The sequence below is a fragment of the Chamaea fasciata genome, unplaced genomic scaffold (genome assembly GCF_029207755.1).
Source record: "Chamaea fasciata isolate MVZ Bird 193981 ecotype frontalis unplaced genomic scaffold, bChaFas1.0.hap1 SCAF_11, whole genome shotgun sequence".
Classification (NCBI taxonomy): Eukaryota; Metazoa; Chordata; class Aves; order Passeriformes; family Sylviidae; genus Chamaea; species Chamaea fasciata.
In genome coordinates this window covers 13070303-13084759 of record NW_027094096.1, presented here as the reverse complement: position 1 = coordinate 13084759, position 14457 = coordinate 13070303, and the positions used below count along the sequence as shown (strand labels likewise).

General features: G+C 38.0%; 1 protein-coding gene across 2 annotated transcripts in view; it reads left to right on the top strand.

Moving 5' to 3' along the window:
* PLOD2 (procollagen-lysine,2-oxoglutarate 5-dioxygenase 2) overlaps positions 1–14121 on the top strand; it is a 51121-nt gene extending 37000 nt beyond the window's left edge. The window contains exons 11-20 of one of the 2 annotated variants that reach the window (XM_066193286.1): positions 3899–4003; positions 4265–4390; positions 5600–5741; positions 6941–7003; positions 8333–8446; positions 8839–8904; positions 9391–9495; positions 11375–11521; positions 11749–11874; positions 12913–14121. In XM_066193286.1, the coding sequence (XP_066049383.1) occupies positions 3899–4003; positions 4265–4390; positions 5600–5741; positions 6941–7003; positions 8333–8446; positions 8839–8904; positions 9391–9495; positions 11375–11521; positions 11749–11874; positions 12913–13068 (1150 nt within the window). In that variant the 3' untranslated portion in view covers positions 13069–14121. The remainder of the gene's footprint in view (positions 1–3898; positions 4004–4264; positions 4391–5599; positions 5742–6940; positions 7004–8332; positions 8447–8838; positions 8905–9390; positions 9496–11374; positions 11522–11748; positions 11875–12912) is intronic. The other variant, XM_066193287.1, reaches the window with a different exon arrangement.
* The last annotated feature ends 336 nt before the right edge of the window (positions 14122–14457 follow it).

Sequence of the window (14457 nt, the reverse complement as noted above, 5' to 3'; positions counted from 1 at the left end):
AAGTGGGAATGTGCACTTTTTAGTGAAACTTTACATTGAAAGCTTTCAAAAGTTTCAGGAAGAATAGTAGAGAGATCAGAGTCAGAGTTCTTTGACAGCACTGTTGAATTTTGAGCTGTGTTTGGGATCTCCTGTGTGTTTCCTGAAGGAGGATATGAAGTCACTGTCTCGGAGTTTCCATTTGGTATTGATAAACAGTGGCATGGACGCAGGAGGGAGTGGGACACAGCCCTGGAGTAGGGAAAGGATCTTGTCTGTGGGGGGAGGAAGAGCAGGGATTAAATCTTTGTCTCCCAGATGTCAAGTGTTTTCTGTTAGAAACTTGGATTTTCTGGACACTTCAGTAGCTTTGGGTTTCAGTCTCAGATGAAGGAGGAACACCGAAGGTTGAGTGTTGCTGAAAGACACAATTTCCACCAATAGCTGATTTCAGCAGTTTCCAGCTGTGGTAACTGTGGTAACAATGCTTTAGCCTGAGATGCAAAACTAAACTTTAGTGCTTCATCTGTTTTCTGGATTTGTTTGTTTTTTAGTGATGTTGATGTGAATGTGTTTATGCTGTTGTGGCTGTCTGGAGAGGTGCAAAATGTAACCCCAAATGGCAGGGGATGTCAGCCAGGCTTTTGGTTGCAGACTTGTATCTGGAGCACCTTTTCTTTCAGAGGTCTGTCGGATGGTTTAGGTGCTCTGCCTCTGGCTTGCCGTCTGCATTTGGAATTGTATTTCCAAACTGAGAGGTCTAAAAATGATAACTTGATTAATTGCAAGTTCAAACTATGTCTAAAAAAAAAAAGATGGCTCAATGGTAGATATATTGGGTAGACAAAATGTCTCTATTACAACCAAGTAGACTCTTGGAATGTCTCAGTGGAAAGTGTGATGAAGGGAAGAGCTGTGACATGCTCCCATTTTCACATGAGGTCACTGTTCCAGATGGACTTGTGGTTTGTGAATGCAGTCATCACTCTGATTGCAAAATACTTTAAACTGATCTGCTGAGCTTCACTTCGCACTGCCAACCAAAAAATCTTGGCTTTCTTCTAAATTGTTGTTAATCTCTACACTGAAATTGCTCTAATTTATGTGCAAGAGCGTAGCTTTCTTTTCAACATTTAGTCTTAGTTTAGAGCAGGTAGAGTGAAAAGCAAGTAGATTGAAGGTTTTAGCCATTGAATTTAGATAAGGAAGCATTTTACACATGAGCTTTGCCTAAAGTACTTTCCACATGTTCCTTGGAGCGACCTGCCTATCTATACAAATAGTTTCACACATAATCTGGGATTTCTATATCTGGAGAGGTTAGCATACAGTGTAAGAATATAAAGGATTACATTTATTTCCTTAGGCAAAGCTACTGGGCAGCATTGAAAGCCTAAAGAGAAGATGCATTAATTTCTTGGAAGTGTGCTTGCTTTATTAATTTTGACTGAAACTTTTTTCACTTTCTTTCTCTCCATCTCAAACCTGTAGTGTTTTGGGGAGATTTTTGTTAGTGACCTTAAAGTGCAAAGGATCATCAAATGGCAAAACTTCATGCTTGCTGCATAATCCTTCTAGCATTTTCACATACAAGTCATCATGTCAAATGTGAAGGATAAATTCTGCCATGTGGTGATCCAGTCTTCAACACTACAGAGAAAGAAATAGGAGGAAAATATAAGTCAGAATAGTAACCTTGAAATTTCCTGACTGTTCAGGACAGGAATGCTTTCAGAGAGTTCTCAGTAGAGTACTGAATGACTGAGTATGACTTAGACCAAAACTTTCAATTTAGTATTTTGTGGTTTGGATTATTATGTGAATGAGGCACAGGGGGGTTTCTAACACTAAGCCCATGGGACCAGTTGGAACAGAATTTTCTGGTTCTGGATTTAAAAAGGGATAGGGGACAGAAAAAAAAAAAAAAAGGCAAAAATTAAAGGACAGTGCATTTTGCTATTATGTAATTAGTTTTACAGGTATATTTGCTAAAACTAAATATAAATTTCTTGCACTTTATCACATTTTTATAATTAAAAACATTAATTCTATTTGTTGGCAGCAGAGGGTTTACCTGCCTTTGGGACTGGTCTCAGATCTACTTTCCTCACTAGAATAAGGATAAAGGAGCTGACTGTTTTTGCAAGAAATTTACCATCTAATGCCAAGTGCAGAATACAAGTCAGGTTACTATTAATAATCATAATTAAGCCAATGATAAAGCTACATGTGATTTGTGTTTAGTGGTTGTAAAGCTTTGAACAGAATGGATTAGCAATGGAAAATGTCATAAAGACTGAATTGCAGGACCATGTTATGGCCAAAATAAAACCTGCTGGTTTCAGTTGGGGTAGTTATGTGAGAAAGTGCTGATTAAGGAATTTCTGTCATAAAAATGTCTGTATAAGATGTCAGTTAAGGCAAGCCCAGAGACTGAACAGAGTTATAAACTGGGTGTGTGTTCAAACAGTGATTTTAGCAGAAATTTTTCTGAAATTATTTCTAGATCTTTAGTGATCATCCTTGAATAGGAAGGAGTGCTTAAAGTCATGGAATAAAAAAGCTCTGTCTTCTATAGTGATTCTAACAAAGTCATACCTCTTGAGTCCTTAGACCAGAAGTTGGAACAGAAAGACCCAAAAGTGTTGATAAGCAGTAATTCTGATGGAAGATTTAGTGCTGGGTTTGGAGGGGGATGCAAGGGCAGGCAGGAAGCCATGGCAGCCCTTACCTTGACTTGTATATTACCTGTCACATCCACCCTCATCAGATCTTTTGATGTGACAGAGATCTTTGCCTTTGCTGAAACAGTCACAATCAGTCAAATCAAGTTCACGTGGAACTTGAACTAAAGCACTGATTATAGATATTTTAAAACAAGAAAGTAAGATAATGTTTCAAGCTGTTATGGTGGAATTAAAAGAGGGAAAATAGACAAATTCAATAATACCACCTGCGTGATAGGAAGCTATTGCTGTAGTATTGACTTGAGGAAATTGTTCCACCTTCTCTAAAAGTATATTTGGTTTTCTGTAATCTCCTACTATCCTGATGGCATAGGAAAGATGAATTCACTATACCAAGTTTTGGCCTAGCAAGTCCACCCTACCAGATACATACAAACAGAGTCTGTGGATCTTTTATATTTACAGGAGAATCTGTTTTCTTTGTCTTTCTCTTGAAGGCATGGGAATTTGTGCAGTTTATTCTTCTGAGATCAAAATCACAACTTATAGAAATAGTGTATGGACACATTCAGTTACTTTCTCCAGTATAAATTCACTGCCTTTGCAATTGCTTAATATTTCTCTTTGCCAACTTTGTTGTTCTTGAAGGTCAAAAAGACAAAGTAAAGGTCTTTAAATATGTATTTATTTATAGTTTTTGTCTTACACTCTCCATAAGGTTTCAATTACCATTCAGGTTAGCAGATTGCGTCTGTGGAATCTTTTTCCAAAGACAGCATTACAGCCCCATGCAGTTACTTGCTAGAGGAGCTTACTAAATAAGGTCATACTTCACTATTAAGTGATTGTACTGATGCCCAACTATATAAATTAATGGCACGTTCCCCCTGCCCCAGTTTCCACTAGGGCACTGCATAGAAGGTATTACTGAACTTGAAAAAGGTTAGAGGCCACTTAGTTAATTAAAAAAAAATATATAAGGCATCTGACCCGTGTATTTTAATCTTCTATTTAATCACACTACTGCAATCTAAAGACACCTTTCTTTACAATACTGTGCTGCAGAGGACTGTTAATGCAATGAATCAGTTCAGTTCTGCTTGTGGTTTGGGGATTCTTTCAATCTTTTTTTTTTTTTCGTTTTGTTTTGTTGTTTGTGAATTTTCTGGACATGTATCCATGTGCACATTATTATTAACATGAGTTTAATAATTCTTTTTTTGTCATTTTAGGGACCTTTGTCGCCAGGATAAAACATGTGAATATTACCTAAGTATAGATGCAGATGTTGTGCTGACAAACCCAAAAACTTTAAGAATACTGATAGAACAGAACAGGTATAGTAAAGCTCTTATTTTGTAGAATTTCCTCTATATTGAAAGGATTCTCTGGGGTCTGTCCAGAGAAAATACGATCCTGTTTGTTTTTGCAGTGTTAAATCCTCTTTGTTTACTTTTGATATTTCATTGCCATAATTCTTAAGGGGCTTGGGGGCCAGCAATTCACACAGCATTTTGTTCCTGTCAAACAGCAATCCTGATGTGAATTTCAAGTGCTTCAGATTTTCATATGTTCTTACTCAGTATGTCACTTCACAGAAAGATAATTGCTCCTCTTGTGACTCGCCATGGGAAGCTTTGGTCCAACTTCTGGGGTGCTTTGAGCCCAGATGGTTACTACGCTCGGTCAGAAGATTATGTGGATATTGTCCAAGGGAACAGAGTGTAAGTAACTGTAAACTAATTGTTGAAGTCAGGGCACCAAGTGTGGTTATTAGCAACATATTGCATGAAAATATAAAAATATGGTGTTATTCCTGGAGAGATGAGGTTAGGTGTTTTTGTGTTTTGTGTTTTCTATTTCTTAGAAATACACTTGTTTATTCCCATGTACAGCTTGAAAAAGAAACCAAGTGTTTAATGTGATGAGCTGGTGTTAGAACTGGACACAGTCATTACTGGTACCTGTCTGATGGTGTCTGGTTGCTCTAGCAGTGCACAGGACAGAAAAAGGCAGGATAAACAAAGAGCAAACCCAAAACTCTACATCCCTGGAACCTCAGCCAGAAGGAATGGTTGTTGTATAAATCAAAGGACTTTGTCATCTCTTTGGGGAAAATGCTTAATCAATGAAACAGCTCTGATTTCTTTGTGTGTTTCATCCTGTGTATGATGTCAGGTATATCTTAAGGAGTTCTTCAGCAAAACTTTTGTCAAGGATAAACTTTTGGGTTCATCCCTCCCCTAAATTAATGTGATGTAAAGTGTTCTAGGCTTGATTTTTCCATATAGTGATGCCTTTTCTTTGCCCTGGAAGAACAAAAGGTCTGAAACAGACTGTTTGAATAGGACTGGCTTGTTTTCAGTCCTACTGTGCTAAAAGATGTGCTTGTGGCACTGGGAGGGGGGGAAATCTGCAGAGGGAGAGTTTTGAAAAGCAATGCGTTTGTGCTGATATTGGCTCAACTCACACAAATACATGGCCTGCTGTGGTCTGTGGGTATTTGTGTGAGGAAGTCAGACCAGCTGTGTGAAGTCTCAGTGAAGTCTTCAAACTCATTTAAAAATCTGTTTTGGAGTTACTTTCTCCATCTGGTAGTGTAGAATAATATTATAAGAGAGTTTGACTGATTGCCTTAACTATGGAAACATGAAGTACATGTGTAGTTAAAACTCTGTAGAGAATTTAACCTTGCTGTATTTTATAACAGTATTTCATAAAAATTGAATTACTGCCCACACCTACGTTTGAGATGTCCAGATGTAGTTTTCCAAGTGTCTTGGGAACCTTTCAGCTTCTTCTCCTTGTTGCAACTTGCTTAATCTTGTCAGCAAATACAGAGATGCTGATTTAATAGAATAGGCAACAAATTATTTTTCATGGCTTTTAACTTTTTTTGTGTTGGCTTTTTTTCCCCCCCTTATTTTCAACAGAGGAGTATGGAATATCCCTTACATGGCTAATATATACTTAATTAAGGGACAAACTCTCAGATCTGAGATGAAAGAAAAGAACTACTTCATGCGTGATAAGTTGGATCCTGATATGGCTCTCTGCAGGAATGCCAGGGAAATGGTAAGGTGTATCTGGAACGGCTTGCTTGCAAATACACACATTCCTTTGTGTCCTACTGTACTCATGGACTGCTTTACCTGATTGATCTTGGATATTATATTTTACTTCTGTTCAAAGTACTGGCCAATTTTTGTGTGATAAAACCCTTTAGGTGTATTGCTTTAAATTGTTGAGAACAGAGGTTTTTTCAAGGCCAGTGCACTGATGCACTGACTGCATGGTGGTTTCTAGTTAAATTCCCTGAAAATTTCTGTCGAGGTTAAAATACCTTTCTCCTTGGCACAACCTCAGCAGATGAAAGAGAGCTCAACTGCTCTGCTGTGTATGACTTAAAGCTTACCAATGCATTTGGATCAGCTCTGTCATGCACATTTTATACAGTGTGAAACTTCCAGCAGACTAAGTTGGAATATTTTGTCATTTTTTATTAAGTAGATATGTACTGAAACTAATGATGGGCGGTGTTATATAAAAAGCCTAGGTGATTTAAAAAATGGTAGGAATCTTCTTAGGGAGCATGAATTATTCATTAATTTTTCTAGCTAGATTAAAACTGTATCAGATAAATGTTACTTGTGTTAATCTGGAAGTAATGAGAGAACTTATTTCTATTGTAAAGTTATGAATCTGTGAATCCATATTTCTACTGATATTTACACTAGTTTCAACACAGAGACAAATAAGACCTAAACCAGACCTATTTCCAGACACTATAGCATTGAAAAATATTTTTGCTGAATTGAACAAGAAAAGTTGGCAAGTATTAATTTTTTTATTCCCTCATAACAAGGCATGATCTCTTCTGTTTGTACTGATTCTTCAGAACATTCCTGTCCAGTCCTGTTGTATTCAAACCCCCTCAGCATCAGTTCCTGCAAAACTTCTGCTTTCCATGTGCTCATTGAACTAATCTGACTGGCTCGTCAGAAAATTGCTTCCTCTTTTTCTCAGTCTGGGCTGTAGGAGGGTTTTGTTTGTGCTTGTTTTTGTATTGCAGCAGATAAGAAGGGGCTGGTGGAAACAGCTTTGACATGTGTATGAAGAGCTTTGCTTGGAGATGCATGTTGTCTGTAAAGGCATATCAGCTTTTGATCAAAGGCTGCTATTTCCCTGATGTAACTGTGGAAACCTAAAAGTAGTCGGAAAAAGAGAAAGAGATTGTGTCAGAAAACTGATGTGATGATTCTCCTTCATTTTAGACTTTACAAAGGGAAAAAGACTCCCCTTCTTCGGAAACATTCCATATGCTCAGAGCCCCAAAGGTGTTGCTTTATTTTTTTTTTTTATTAATTAGTTATTATTACATGCAGTATCATTCTACCACAGGAAGATACTTCTCCTCTGTCCACTTCCTCTGATGAAACACTGCTCTAGCTTTCCTTTCAGTCTTCTAAGGTTCAGGTTTTTGACAGGTTTTTCATGTCCAGCTGAAAGCATCTCAGAGAGGCTCTTTGTTTCCTCAGGGGGGTTTCTCAGTACTTCTAAGGTCAAGGTGTGCTGACACTGCTTCTGTAGCTAAAATGGATGGAGCAGTCCTAGGAAGGAGTAAAGCTGAAATCACTGGTAGGTCTGCCAGGCCCCCTCAGTGACCACATTGTCACTTTAAGCTGTTTTTCTTGACCCAGGCCCTCCTTATTCTCCTTGCTGCAGCTATTTTATGATTTGGTAAGTGCCCAGAACTGGGCATGTTTAACATAATCATAATCTTTCTAACAGTTTAACTCTTTTTCAGACGAAAACATAGACAGAAGTACCAAAGTACCCAAATGGTAATGTCTTCATCTGCTGCAAATCCAAAAATCACAAACATTTCAGAAAGAAAGTTTTAGTCTGAAAAACCTTAAACTAAAAAAAAATCCGATAGAACCTAAGTTTCTTTTTAAAAAGACTATTTTCTGCTACTACTTCTAATCAAGTGAATTCGGTTAATACCTTCTGTTAATAGCTTGATAATAAACCTGTACCTTACCATACTTGGGATCTTGCATATAATTACATGAACAGATTTCAGAGTGCTCAGCTGTTTTGGATGCTGATCTGAATATTCTTGTGTGCTGTATTTGCCAATATCTTTTTATTTCAGGCCAATTCACCAGACGCATCATGTAGTGAATACTCTGAACTAAGTTTCTGGTTCTGACTTTCATGAACTCTTTGATAGGTAGCTTATTCTTTCAGTTTTTATTTTGAAATTAAACCCTAGATGTTGATTTTCTTGTGTGTGAGCATTTTCAGTTTGAGATCAGATGCTTTCAGTGTGTCTGCTTAAGTTTTCTGGAAAACAAATCAACCAATCACTCCTCTACTTTTTCCTTTCTATAGCTCTGCATATGTTCTCAACAGTATATATTTTGGTTTAATGTGTTTAGAAAATAAATGCAGTCAAATGCTTGTAAACAACAACTTACGAAGAGTAGTTGGTGATTAGAGTCAACCATTTGAAAATTAAGATGCTAAATCAACAGCACCTTTACAATATATGTGTACACATGTGTGATCATATTTTACAAAAGCGCAGTCATGAACAAACCTTTTTAAAACTTTGTTAAGATGGACAGTTTTGCTAATGATGCTTTTTCTAATTGGTATAGGGTGTTTTCATGTACGTTACCAACAGACATGAATTTGGAAGACTTCTTTCTACAGCCAATTACAATACCTCCCACCTCAACAATGACCTCTGGCAGATATTTGAGAATCCTGTGGTATGCATCTAATTATTGCTAAAAGGTTACTTCATTTTAAAAAAGTATGAATTTATATATTATAAAGAACTTGAAATTTAAAGGCTTTTTGTGGTGAACTTCTGTTTACTGTGTGCTAAATATTGATTACATGCTAAAAGGTGTTCTCACCCATCTAAGCAAATGACAATATATAATATCAGCAATCCAGCTAGCGACTAGAGCATGAAATTGGAGATATGGTAACATGTTTCATGATTTTTGACATGATGGGAAGCAGGCTTTTTATGAGAATAAGAATTTTTTAATTGTTTCTAGTACTCTCAGTAGAGCAAATGAATAGAGTATAAATTATTTTTTATCACTTACAAATGTTGTTCTGTTGCAATGTTTTTAAATCGTGGTTTTTTTAGGACTGGAAGGAAACTTACATAAATCCAAACTACTCAAAAATCTTCACTGATAACATAGTGGAACAGGTGAGTATAAGTAGTGTTTTAAAAATCTGTGGAACTGACTGATAATAAATTGGCATGCAGTAAATATTTCCATGCAAATGCTGTTTTGGTCTGTGACTAAACAGTTTTTTGATGTTTTGGATCAGAATTGAATTTTTGCCATTTGATATAGGCTGCTTGCTTTTATGCAACTGATCTGGGCAGAGCACTTGTGTTGGATGATGAGTTGTGACAGTTAGGGTCAGTGACTTGATGAACACTGCCTCTCTAAAATGCTGGGATAAATTGTATGTAAAACAATGTTAAGTTTTAAGCTGTTTCCCCATATTAACCTGTAATGTGGAAGACCAGGGTTATTATTTAGAGCCACAAGGTACAGAAGGTGTGGGTGCACTGGCACAATCTTAGTGCTGGGTCAGGGCTTAGAATGTAACTCATAGTTTTTGCTTTTGTGAGAATGTGCTCGAGGATCAAGTTTTTAATTGTTTGGGGTTTTTTTTTTTGCAGCCATGTCCAGATGTGTTTTGGTTTCCCATATTTTCTGACACTGCCTGTGATGAATTAGTAGAAGAAATGGAACATTTTGGGCAGTGGTCTGGTGGAAAACACCAAGTAAGTGTCAGCCTATATAAACATAATCTTGACGAGTGACTTAACTACTTTTACGATAGTAAGTCACAGTGTACTGCAACAAACAAACATCTCAACAATTGCCAATGGTCTGAAACATCTGCTTTGTGGTACAAAGTGCTTAGTTTAGTCTACCTAAATCTGCTTCTTTGGTAGATTTAGTGCCGTTCTTCAATTAATGTTGAGGTGTGCTGTCCCTGGCTGGATGCCAGGCACCTACCAAAGTCACTCTGTCACTGCCCTCAACTGCACAGGAGAGAGAAAGTGAAAAAAAGAGTTTGACTTCAGAGATAAGGACTGGGGGAGTTCATTCCATTGCCACCACAGGCAAAACAGACTGTTTGAGGAAATTAGTTTACTTTCTACTCTGGTTCAATTGGTAATAAAATGAGCAATGAAACAAAAACCTTGAACAATGAAACCTTTCCCCCCCACTCCTCTCATCCTCCCAAGGCTTAAATTTACTCCCTATTTTCTCTACCTCCTCCTCCCCAGCAGTGCACAAGGACGGGAAAATGGGAGATTTGGGTCAGCACATTCTCTGCCACTCCTTCCTCCTCTGGGGGAGGGCTCCTTACATTTTTCCTCTGCTCTGGTGTGAGTCTCTTCCATAGGGTGCAGTTCTTCAGGGAGAGACTGCTCCAGCGTGGGTCCCTTGTGGGGTCGTAAGTCCTGCCAGAAAAACTGCTGCAGCATGGGCTGCTCTCTGCTGCCAGGACCCTGCTCCAGCACAGGCTTCCATGGGGTCACAGCCTCCTCTGGGCGTCCACCTGCTCTGCCATGGCCTCCTGAAGGGGCTGCAGTTGGATCTCTGCTCCCCCAGAGACCTCCAGGGGCTGCACCAGGGGCTGCAGGGGAACCTCAGCTCCAGTGCCTGGAGCAGCTCCTGCCCTTCTTCCCTTGACCCTGCTTGTCTGCAGAGCTGTTTCCCTCCATATCCTCAGTCTCCTCTCTAGCTGCAGTTTCTGTTGCACTGTTTTTTTCCCCCCTTTCATAAAGGCACTGCCACCGCTGAGGTGCTGTCTGTGTCACTGCTGGGCTCAGCCTTGGCCAGTGGCAGGTGTGTCGTGCAGTGGCTGACACTGGCTCCATAGGGGAAGTTTCCAGCAGTTTCCCAGAAAGGCCACCCCTGCAGCCCCCCTGATACCCAAGGTGTGCCACATAAACCCAATGCAGACTTTGAATTAGCAAATTAGACTCTGACAGTGGTGCAGCTCTGTAGCAGGTACCTAACAGTTACCCAAGGCTGATTTTGGATAACTGTTCAGACAAGTTTTACTCATTTACCTCTTAAGTACTAATTTGTCAGATCTGTCCCCCTAAGGAGTTACCTGCAAATGTTAAGAGCTATTGTGTCAATGTTTTTAATAATTAAAGGTATTTATTAACTACCACAAAAATCAGAGGAATGTTTCTCTTATTTACAAATGTGGTACCATGAGAAACTATAATTTTGTAGCATAGGTAGGAGCCTCTGGAAAGAATTTTAGCATACTTTTATCTTCAAATTATTTCAGCATTTATTACCCTGTCAAGCTGAGGCCTGTAGTCTCTTGATCTGATAGAATTTCAGTTGCTTCTGCAGCTCAGTAAATAAAACTTATTATCCCAAGAAGCCCTTTTATTTATAGGCAACACATCCAAATATTGACTCATTCTATAAAAACTTCCAATTTTTGCTCATTGATACCTCAGCACGCTTTTTTCCTTGACAGTGAGCTGTGGAATTGCTGTACAGACACCCACTGAAACATTGCTTTGTTGCAGTCCTGTGATTCTGCAGGTTTCAAATAAATATTTGTTGAAATGTCAGAAGCATTCCACATTCCTGTTTCCAAGCTGTTTGTGGTGTTTTCATTAGGACAGCCGCATTTCTGGAGGTTACGAAAATGTCCCAACTGATGACATTCATATGAAGCAAATAGGGCTGGATAATGAATGGCTGCATTTCATACGAGAGTTCATTGCCCCCGTAACACTGAAAGTCTTTGCTGGCTATTATACCAAGGTAAGGGTTAAAAGCTTTTGCAGATAATTACTCCATGGTGTGACTAAATTGAAGTGTTGTAATGAATATACCTCTTTGGTTTGGTTGGAGTTTATATGTGACATAGCAGTAGTTAAAAATAAATGTTGTAGATTTTTGATTTTAACTAAGCTTTAAACAAAATCCCAAGAATCCTGTGTGTGACTTGGCAGTTTCCAGCTTGAAGTCTGTCTGTGTATTTGTTGCAGGGCTTTGCTCTGCTGAACTTTGTTGTGAAATACAGCCCTGACAGACAACGGTCGCTCAGACCTCACCATGACTCCTCTACTTTCACCATCAACATCGCCCTCAACAAAGTAGGAGAGGACTTTCAGGTAAGTTCTTGACTTTAAAAATGTTGTCCTTTGAGTATGAAATATCATTGCTAAACTAAAGCTCAAACACATAGACCCAGCTGAGAAGAAAAAGGTGCACGTCTCAAATACGTTATGCCTTGTGGTTTTTTGGCTGGTACTAGATTTGCTCAATTCCAGGATCCAGAACTGTTGATGCAGTCAGGCTGAATTGATCAAACCGGTTTCAGATGGTGGAAGAGAAGGGGTTTGAAGAAAAACTTAGGAGATATTAGTCATTTCATTTTTACCATTTCTGAAATGCTTCATTTCTGTACAGTGAAAACGAACTTTTCAAAAGAGTTTATATGGTGCCAAGTTGACACAAGTGGCTTCTTTTTTGTAGAATGCCTTTAATTTTTTTTAGATCAGCCACAGAATGAAAATTTTTAATTCGTGTATCTGTTCAGGTTTTTTCTGAGCTAAATTATTTTCTAGTCTGATATTGATTCAAATAAAACAGTTCCCAGAGTGTGGAGTTAGGCAGGGCAGTGGCAATAATACCCAACTTTTACTCACAGAGAAATTTAACCTGTTGTGTTTATAAGCCTCTATCATTCACGGTCCTCAACACCAACAAATCTGCTTGCCACATTTACTATTTTAGAACGCACACCTTCAGTTTGAAATCAGCTGCCAGATTAATTCATTTAAGATTTGTTTAAGTGGTGTCCTGGATAGGGGTGCACTCCTGGAACAAGGCCTGTGAACACAATTTGCTCTGGTAGAATCTACAGTGAAGTTATTGGAGATCTGTTTTTCAGAGCTGTTTCTTGAATGAGTTGTTATCCAGTGATTGCTAAAGCAAGACAAGGGGAAATCTGATTGCAAATGCTTGTCTGTTAATTAATGCTCTAAAAGTGGTGTCATGTAAACAACCTAACTAAGGGATGGTAGAAGGAAAAAAACCCAGCCTACTAACAATAGCAAACTATTTGAAGTAATGGATATATAAAAAGGACTTTATTATAACACCACGTAAATGTTTGGGGTTTGATTGTGTTTGTGTTTTTACCACAGGGAGGTGGATGTAAATTCCTTAGGTACAACTGCTCCATTGAGTCTCCCAGGAAAGGATGGAGCTTCATGCACCCAGGAAGACTTACACATTTACACGAAGGACTTCCTATCTTGAATGGCACAAGATACATTGCAGTATCATTTATTGATCCTTAATTTTATTTTTTTGTCCTCTTCAACAGCAGTGTTCTTTACATAAACGTTAATTTATAGATCTCTTCTGGAAGATGGCGATAAAAGAAACTTTAAGTTACTGTTACTACGCAGCAGAGGTACTTTGGGCTAAAAGGAGGAAAACGGAAAATGTTGTAATATTGTTGAAGATGTCTTGATATCTGCTCTGAGCCTTGAGTCCCAAAGTAAATGTGTCCTACTTGTTTTTCCATTCTGCTGTCCTAAAGAGTGGGTAAGGAGAGAAAATGGAAAAGCACAGTGAACCCATTTCTTCGTTGAAAAAACCCCAAACACCAAGCAACACTAAATACAAAATCATTGGAAAAACTGACCATGGTTTTCATTCAGTAAAGTGACACAGCTAAAGTTTGGTGGTCTGTATATTTGGTACCAATCAATGAAAGAAAAATCACAGCATAAAAACAAAATCAAATGAATCTTGTTTACATTTGTTTCTGGTAAGCAATAATTCCATATGCTGGTTTATACTGAAGGGAAAATGTCTCTGTAGCCTGGTCTCTTAATTCATTGTCAATACTGAAATGTGCACCCTTAGAAGAAAAAAAAATAATAATTGCAGAGATGGAACAAGGATTAAATCCTTTATCTAAGGAGAAAATGTTTTATCATTTGTTCTGAGAACTCATCCTGTTGAAAGCTTACTTTTCTTCAGCAAGTGACCTTTGTTTAAAGTGAGTTATTTTTCTAAATGTGTAGTTGCAACCAATGGATACTGGAAATTTAGGCTTATTTTCAGAACGCTGGTAAATTTTAATAGGATGTTTTATAGGGACTGTTTTCTACTCTTAAAACTACTTGAATTTTGTATCAGGAAAATGAAATTGTGGCAGTCTCTTTTAAAGCTAAGGGTCTTAACTTGACATTTATTTTAAAGAAATTGGTTTAAAATATTCCTACTGTATCTACTGTTTGTAATTTAAAGAAACTTGAAGCTAACTGTCTCGAAATCTACCGTGCCAAAATGCACGAGATGTTGAAAAACCTTGTGAAAAATAAAAGGTAATTTTAAACTAATGGAGCAGCTGTTACTTGACTGTATCAGGTAGTTTCTTTGCATTTGCGACTGTTCTTAAAGAAACTGATTTACTGACAAGTATTTTCTAATGATCTAGAGATTGGAGTGTCAGATTTTGGGTTGTTTGCTATTGGAATTATTTCAGTGAGTGCCTGTGTACCAAACCTTGCAGAATGGCCCCAGCAGGAGTGATGCTTCCTGGGTTTATTTTTGTGTGGAGGCTATTTGATGATCCAAACAATACTTCACTTTTTAACTTTGTATCTTTAAAGAAGCTTTATAGCACATTTTCTAAACAGAAACTTTATATGCAGCCGACAGGATGAGGAGATACT